This window comes from Triticum urartu, unplaced genomic scaffold (assembly GCF_003073215.2).
Source record: "Triticum urartu cultivar G1812 unplaced genomic scaffold, Tu2.1 TuUngrouped_contig_6923, whole genome shotgun sequence".
NCBI classification, from domain to species: Eukaryota; Viridiplantae; Streptophyta; class Magnoliopsida; order Poales; family Poaceae; genus Triticum; species Triticum urartu.
In genome coordinates this window covers 1-7,394 of record NW_024117724.1, presented here as the reverse complement: position 1 = coordinate 7,394, position 7,394 = coordinate 1, and the positions used below count along the sequence as shown (strand labels likewise).

The 7,394-nt window shown below is 40.7% G+C and overlaps 2 protein-coding genes across 2 annotated transcripts; one reads left to right on the top strand and one right to left on the bottom strand.

Moving 5' to 3' along the window:
• The first annotated feature begins 533 nt into the window (after window positions 1-533).
• Window positions 534-3,594, top strand: LOC125531272. Its single transcript, XM_048695683.1, has 9 exons — window positions 534-678; window positions 766-887; window positions 963-1,081; window positions 1,177-1,372; window positions 1,487-1,579; window positions 2,152-2,211; window positions 2,318-2,392; window positions 2,878-2,958; window positions 3,088-3,594. Exons 1-9 carry the CDS (start codon window positions 615-617, stop codon window positions 3,442-3,444), a joined length of 1,167 nt encoding a protein of 388 aa, XP_048551640.1. The 5' UTR covers window positions 534-614; the 3' UTR covers window positions 3,445-3,594.
• Window positions 3,595-3,741: 147 nt separating this feature from the next.
• LOC125531271 (glutamate receptor 2.8-like) lies at window positions 3,742-7,390 on the bottom strand (the record flags this gene model as incomplete). The annotated part of the gene is made up of 4 exons (XM_048695681.1): window positions 3,742-4,860; window positions 5,219-5,625; window positions 6,008-6,311; window positions 7,010-7,390. Coding segments are annotated over 4 exons (1,584 nt in total), but the record flags the coding sequence as incomplete, so codon positions are not given.
• Between the last annotated feature and the right edge of the window lie 4 nt (window positions 7,391-7,394).

The window sequence follows — 7,394 nt, the reverse complement described above, 5'->3', positions numbered from 1 at the left end:
GAAGGGGGGGGGGGGGATCAGAAAGTATGAGATAATTTTTGTAAGTTTTTGAATTGGTGTTTAGTAAGGAACAACACCATCTCCACTCCCGTGTAGCCCCTCATGTGGCAAACCGGGGTAAAATAGTCAGCGGCCGGCCATCACAAGCGTCGTCCCATCTTCATTGCCTCCTATGCAGATGCTTCGGGTTGCCATGGGGCTGCAGGGTTGATAAAACTTTTATATGCGTTGGCATTTTTTTTTTTGAGATTAGGCAGTTGGGTTGAAGCAAGCTCCAAACTAGGCCTTCATACCCACTGTTCACATATAGAGGTTGGGAGGCCCCTCATGTTAGACTTTTTTAGTCGGTACTATATGGTACTCCAAACCGAACTGCCAGTTTGGATGTATATATGGCTGATTCTTCTAGCATAGAGTTGCTCTTAACTACTGTATTGAAAAACATTTTTTTTGAGATAAACTATTTTTTTGAGAAGATTTTATTGAAAAACATGTTTACGCACACTGTTGTGGTAAGTTCGGCCCAACTCCTCCTTCCTCGGGTCTGGGCCGCTACTCCCACTGTCTTGACCGGCCTCTGAGAGCGTCCTCGGCAAACAAAAAAACACCGCGACATGGCGCGTTTGCAGAGCCTCGCCGCCCTCGCCGCGGCGGCGGCGGCGTCCGCCGTCCTCGCAGGTACTCCCTCTTTCCCCTAACCTCGTGGATCCAAGTGTCAAACAATCGCCTCTCCTTCCTCACCGGCCCACCTACTCTCTGCTGCAGGCCTGCTCTACAAACGCAAGTGCGGCCGCTTGACCGCGCGGGTGCGGGAGCTAGAGGACTCCCTGGCCGACGCCGTGGAGAAGGCCGCCGCAGAGCGCCGCGGCAGGGTTCGGGCTCAGCAGGTCGGCCCTCCACGAAGCTCCGCAGATCCAACTTTGCGCATTTCATCTCATATTGCTTCGCTTTGACTCTGGCAGTCACTACGGAGGGCCCTGAGCGAGCAGGGGGCGAGCCCGGATAAGGGGAAACCGGCCAAGGCCCCGGCGTCGTACCCGATGGCGCCGATCGGCAGCGTGCAGTCCTGCTTCTCCACCAGGTGCTGTTCTGTCACTTAATGAGCTTGATTACTCGGAGTTGGTGATGTATGCGTGAAGGCGTGTGGTCTTATGTGTATGGGTGTTTGTTCTGCAGGAATGGTACACCGAGACAGCCTTTGGTGGTGCCGCTGGCCAGAGCGACAGTGGTGCTTAATCCTGCCCGTGTTGCGGCCGAAGCGCTAGAGGGACTTGCTAGTTACTCGCATTGTTGGATCCTCTATGTGTTCCATCTGAACACTGATCTTGATAAAATGTGGAAAGACCCTGCTAGATCCAAGCTAAAAGCAAAGGTGTGATCTGTTGTTGGCCCTTAGCTGGTTCTAGTTCTTAATCAGATAGTTGTTGTTCTGAATGTTATCATGGATATGGGGCTGAACCAGTGAATTCTTCTGTTTTCATGGAAGGTGAGAGTGCCTAGATTGAAAGGCGGCAAGATGGGGGTTTTGGCGACTAGAACTCCGCATCGACCTAATCCAATTGGACTCAGTGTAGCAAAGGTAAGTAATAAGTATCTTTCTGGGACCCAGCCTTTTCTTCTTATTTTATTGTCCCTAATTATCTATAGCCTGTGTCGCATAAGGATGGAGTGGAGGTGTCACTCAGAAATAGCACAATGTATATATCCGAATACTATAGCTATTTGGAACATATATTGATGGGCCATGACATATAAATGTACTTAGATTTAGGACTGCTAGCATTTGTGGAACTTGTAGAAAGTAATCTGAAAGATAATAATTATCAGTTTGTTGCTTACATTGTGTGGAAGGACATCTTTTGCACTACAGGTGTCCACACAGAGATGCTATCTGGAGAGGTTGTATTCTGACCAATGCTGCAATACATGCTAAACTGTCACTTCAACTATAAGAAAAGTAACTAATGCGCCTGATTGGATATTGACGAGAACTGAATCACATGCCTCTGTATAAGTATAACCTTGTAGGATAGACCACAGTGTGCAATATTTTATTAAATTAGATTATTGCCTATTTTGGTCATTCTTGCTTAGAATTCTATTATGCCTTGAGATTTTTTATGTCTTAACTTTTACTTGAGCCTTTTCTAGGTGGAGGCAGTGGATGGACATGCAATTTTGCTTTCTGGAGTAGATTTGGTTGATGGCACGGTACTGCATTAAGTGCTTATGTTCCCCAACATTATACAACTGATTTGAACAAATTCAGCAATGTTAGTTGCGAACTCTTCCTAATATATTGCACCTCCATCTACAGCCTGTACTTGATATTAAACCATATCTGCCATATTCTGATAGCGTTGAAGGCGCGACTATTCCTAATTGGTTAGAGGTACATACTATATGGCATGTTACTCCATCCATTACTCTCTTGATCTTTACAGTTCATTTATTTTTCTGTTTGTTCTTCAGAACATGCTTATTTTGTACTCCTTCGAGATTGTATATGTTTATAGCTACTCTTCTGTATTCAGATGATGTTTTCTCTTACCTAAACATCCCTACATGACCGGAAATATTTATTCTTCACCCTTTAGGCAGTTTTACACTTTTTTTTCTCTTACAAACTTCTCTACTTTGATACTATTACTTAGAGGAAGCTCAGTATCTTGAAAATCCAATAGATGTATCTTATTTATCGTTTATAGGCCAAAAGTTCAGTTTTTGTGCTTTTGTCAAAGTATCACATATAGTTTACTTGCTACATATAACCTTGATGGCGGCAGGGGCACTTGTGGACCTCTTATGGCTATGTTCCAATCAGCTTACTCCTGGATTATTTGCCATCTAGTAATGCTGGATATTTTGTTCAAGCAGGTTGATGGTGCATTAGCTGTGGAGTCTATCCACTTTTCTGAGCACTTCATTTCTTCACTTTCCAATTGCTGGGCGCATGTAGTAAGTGTTCTTGTTGTTCAGAAAATTTTGTATCTTCTTTGTATACTCTCTACCAAATGTTGTTATTTTGGTCAATATACTGTAAAGCCAGTTTCTGACTTGAAGTTCATGAAACTTAATTTGTTTCAGCAAAAGCAGGCACTCTATGCCTCAGCAGACGAGTTTCAGGACCTGATCAAGGAGGTGCTCTCCTGGGACATCAGATCATTGTCTCAGCGACTCCGCCCTCACCAGGTGACCATTGAAAGCAAGGCGGATGATTGTGGTAGCAAAGCTGATAAGGATTGCAGAAACAAAGAAGATTACCAAGCTGCTGACTCCTGCTCGATCGTAGTCTATCACCTTCATCTGGAAGGCATTGATGTGTCATACAAAATCGATGAAAATTCCAACATCATTGTTGACAATGCAGCCCTTCTCCCCAGTGCTGCAAACCAAAACAGGTGTAGCTACTTAACATGGAGGGATAAACTTAATACTTTGTAGGAGAGTAGTATTAGATAAAACTTTTGGTAAGTCGCAGGAGCACAAGCTGCACAACGCTGTACAATATCATGAGGCTGATGAATTCAGTAGCAATCAGTACTCTATAATGCACCTGAATTTGTGGAGAATATATAATGATTTGCCATATAATCATCGCTCTTTCTAAACTTTGGATTTATCTTTGTATGCGTATTACATAGCATAAACATGCGTCATTTTTTTAATGTATGTTGGCTTGAAAACTTAAGTGTTTGACAAGTAGAAAGTTCAAAAGGGGATTCATATCATGAAGGATCAGAAACGTGGAAGAGTAAATCGGCAAATGGAATTAAGGCTAACAGCTTGAGCAAGACAGTTATCTTCAACACTGATCAGCTAGAAGGTTTCCACTGTCAAGGTTAAAGTTCCTGTAAGAAGGTATGCATCTACTAGGTTACCATTTCAGCTAGGATGCATGCTATCATTCACCATCTCACTGTAATAACCTGTTCTGTCTGGATATGCTATTGGCTTATCAATCTCATAGAGGATGAGTAGCATTCAATCAATATCTCATGACACCACATCACTTGTAAAAACATATGCCAGTTACATATATAAATTGTTGAAATTGCAGGGATCATAAAGAAGCAGTTTGGAAATGCACGATGAATCCAATTAGATGAGCTTGCCTTTGGGGGTTTAATCAAGCTATACTTGAGCAATACAGGAGATTGGTAGTCAGTCAAATAAAATGAGATTCTGCAGTTCTAATTGTTTACAAGTTTAAACCCTGGCACAAATGACTATTTATATTACACATGTAGCTCAAGAATGCTAATTTCCAGGGTTGAACATATTAGCTTAGGGAGCTCGCTGAGATAACAGGGAGCTAAAAATGTGCTGAACGTCAGATGAGTTCCACTTACAGGCTAGTATTTTTTTCTATTTTACCCCTGAAAACGACAGTTGGCCCATTGTTGGGCATAACAATGCTTGTCTGTCAGTTGTCTCAGATACCACTTCTAAACTGCTTTGTTCTTCTAGCCCACTTTCACCCTGGCTTGCTTGCTGTGTATTTTGTTCATCTCCTCCTTGATTTACTTCTTGGGCCTCACTATTTTCCTCATTTATTCCACTTTCTTCTGGTCGATTCTCATTGTCTAACACAATCTCTGTTGACTTGTGCTTCTTTTTGTAGAAATAAATTATCAATGCTATCAAAAGGGAAGAAGTTGAAGCAACTCCAGTAAGGATAAATAATCCCCTGAAGTTGGCAAATGTGAGTCTGCTTGAACCAGTTACTGGGCCCAAGTTCTGGCAATTGTTTCGATCTCCAATCCATTTCTTCTCAATCTGAATCATAGTATCACCCCCAGTTACGTTGAGGATTGCCTTGGAGATGTCTCCAATCAAGGGATTTCCCTTTGATAATGCCTGTGTAAGAAATATGACCACGTTATTGATTCATTTACCAAATGGAGAACAGACACCACCGTATCTTGTCTTGTCTGATGCAAGTAAAAGTATAACTTACAAGCATAGTTGGACTTAGTATCAACGCTAGTGAAAGAACATTTCAGTAATCCATCTGGCTACGCAAGTTTATTATTAGGCATAGGCATAATAATTTTGTAGCTTATTTTAGACCAACATGATTATAGGATGTTCAAACGTATCTGACGTGATTGCTAGCCGGCATTAATTTTTATCTGGGGAAACAAATTGGTTAACTTAGGTTTACTTTTTCTAGAAGGACATTGTGCGAAAGCGCATTTAATGCAGTGCAACTTACATATCCAAAACCTGCAGCTTTATAAATTGGTCCCACCATAGTGTACCCTTTGCAGTGATTTGCCAGAAATAGTTTAATGTATGGAACCTCATGCACAAGTGCAGCAATACCACCATTGTTGCTTCCTCTTGAAAGTGCATTGTGAAAATCATCAGGGGAATTATAGGGCTTGATCTTCGACCTGTCAAAACCAAGTTCTTCCAAAAGTCCCTTGACGTAGGAGCCACGATGATATCCTACATATTCTCCACTTTTTAGGAGCTCATGCACATCTGTTACAGTTGGCTGAAGCTGCTGTACAGTTAGCATTGATGTCAAGCTTGCAGTGTAACTTGATGTAAGTACCATCAGGAAAACCAACCAAATGATCAAAACTATCCGGGACAGAAAGCGTTGCACAAGCTCTTCTGCAAAAGTTACGAGAAAATAAATTTTAGTTATACTTTTGCCAGCTCGAGGCTGAAGTTGAAAACCACAACATAGATATCATAATAATTTTGTTAAAAGTATATGATAATTACTTTGTTCTCCTCTATTTAGTGCATATGAAATATCTAGTAATATCTACTACAGTGTTGTAATGAGCTATCACATTTTTAGAAATGCAATGTTACCCAAATGTGTTTTGAGAAATTTCTGATGCATTCTCCATTTGTTAATTGTGGAGCTGTTTTAGTTACATCAGGCTTCTATAACCGTCTTCCCATTCAGATCTCTTAGCTTGATACTAAATGCTCTATTTTATGCACCAACATGGGAAATGGATTTATCACGGTAAGTGTACTCAACTCTCTTCAAATATGGAGAAAAAGATCATAATCCCCAACTGTCTGGGAATTGGTCCACGGACGTTCTCGTTATTGCCTAGAAACTCCAATATTAATACGACCACACCAGTGTAGATAAAGAATACGATGCTTCCAAACCACATTCCAGGTTCTAGCGGCTTCAAGAAAATCCATGTATTCTTGTTTATGCTATCCCTGACTGGAACGACCATTGCTATTCCTGATTCTGTGTATGGCAGAGTGAAGTCAGCGTAGAATGTTCTGTTATACCTTATTGTTATATCTCCAATTACTATATCATATTTCTGTGAAGGCCAAAAAAAAGAATCATTAGCTGAGCAGATAGAAAATAATTTGAAATATGCCTGGTTAAAAAAAGAATTTTGGAATATGGAAAACTAAATAAGGTTGGCACTCAGTAAATTAATTGTCTATACTATCTTCTGCCATCCAATAGGGGTTTCCCTTGGTATTCAAAGTTTATTACTACCATAAGTCCATAACTGGTTCTGCATACTGCAAAAATCATTCACATGCTTAGGTTGGTTGCTAATGAGAACTACTATAAATAGACGATGAGACTAGCATATATGAACAGGGCCCTTTTTTTTTGGGAATGAAAACGTCCTCAAAAGTAGTGAAGAAGGATGACAACAATGGGTTTATACTTTATAGTATTGTGTGGAAACCTTTTTTAAATGGCATGTGTGCAAGTTAACCTTTATAGTAGGAAAAAGTTCACCTTTATGCTTCAAGGCCTCAACTGTTTATACTTACTTACTTACTTACTTACTTACGAAGCCTTTTATCCCAAACAAGTTGGGTAGGCCTCAACTGTTTATACTAACTAAAGAAAATCAAGTAGGAAATACACATGACTTGAAATCTTTCGTACCTCAAGATGTATGTGTGCAAGTTTGGTTTCATGCTTCAAGGCCTTAACTGTTACTAATAACTAAAGAAAATCAAGTTGGGAATACATAGGACTTGAAATCTTTCATACCTTAAGATAAACTTGGTAGACAAAATCATTGTAATCTTCCATACTTCCGTCATCCTTGGTACTAAATAGTACATATTCATAAGGGACTGCATAAGGAAGTCTCTTAACTGCCTCTTCAAATACATCCACTGAAAAACCGATTGCTTTAGTTGCACCTGTGATATGATCCTTTTCGACCTTCACAAATTCTGGATATCCACTTGTGCACACACCAACTTGAAGTTTCTTCCCGCTTATAGGAATCTCAAAACCTCGGGGTACTTCTATGGACTCTCCTGGCCAGATAACTGGATTTAGATGTGTTGTTGCCCGTCTGGTTTTATTTAATTGCTGCGAGAGTTCATTTTGTGCTGTCCAAAATCCAATATCTCTCCATCCTTTCCCT

What these genes read in the sequence shown, in the direction of transcription:
- LOC125531272 (XM_048695683.1), top strand. Translation starts at nt 615, where the DNA reads ATGGCGCGTTTGCAGAGCCTCGCCGCCCTCGCCGCGGCGGCGGCGGCG. An exon ending in TTGGACTCAGTGTAGCAAAG is followed by an intron (nt 1,580 to 2,151) that starts GTAAGTAATAAG and finishes AGCCTTTTCTAG; the next exon opens with GTGGAGGCAGTGGATGGACA. An exon ending in CCAATTGCTGGGCGCATGTA is followed by an intron (nt 2,959 to 3,087) that starts GTAAGTGTTCTT and finishes AATTTGTTTCAG; the next exon opens with CAAAAGCAGGCACTCTATGC.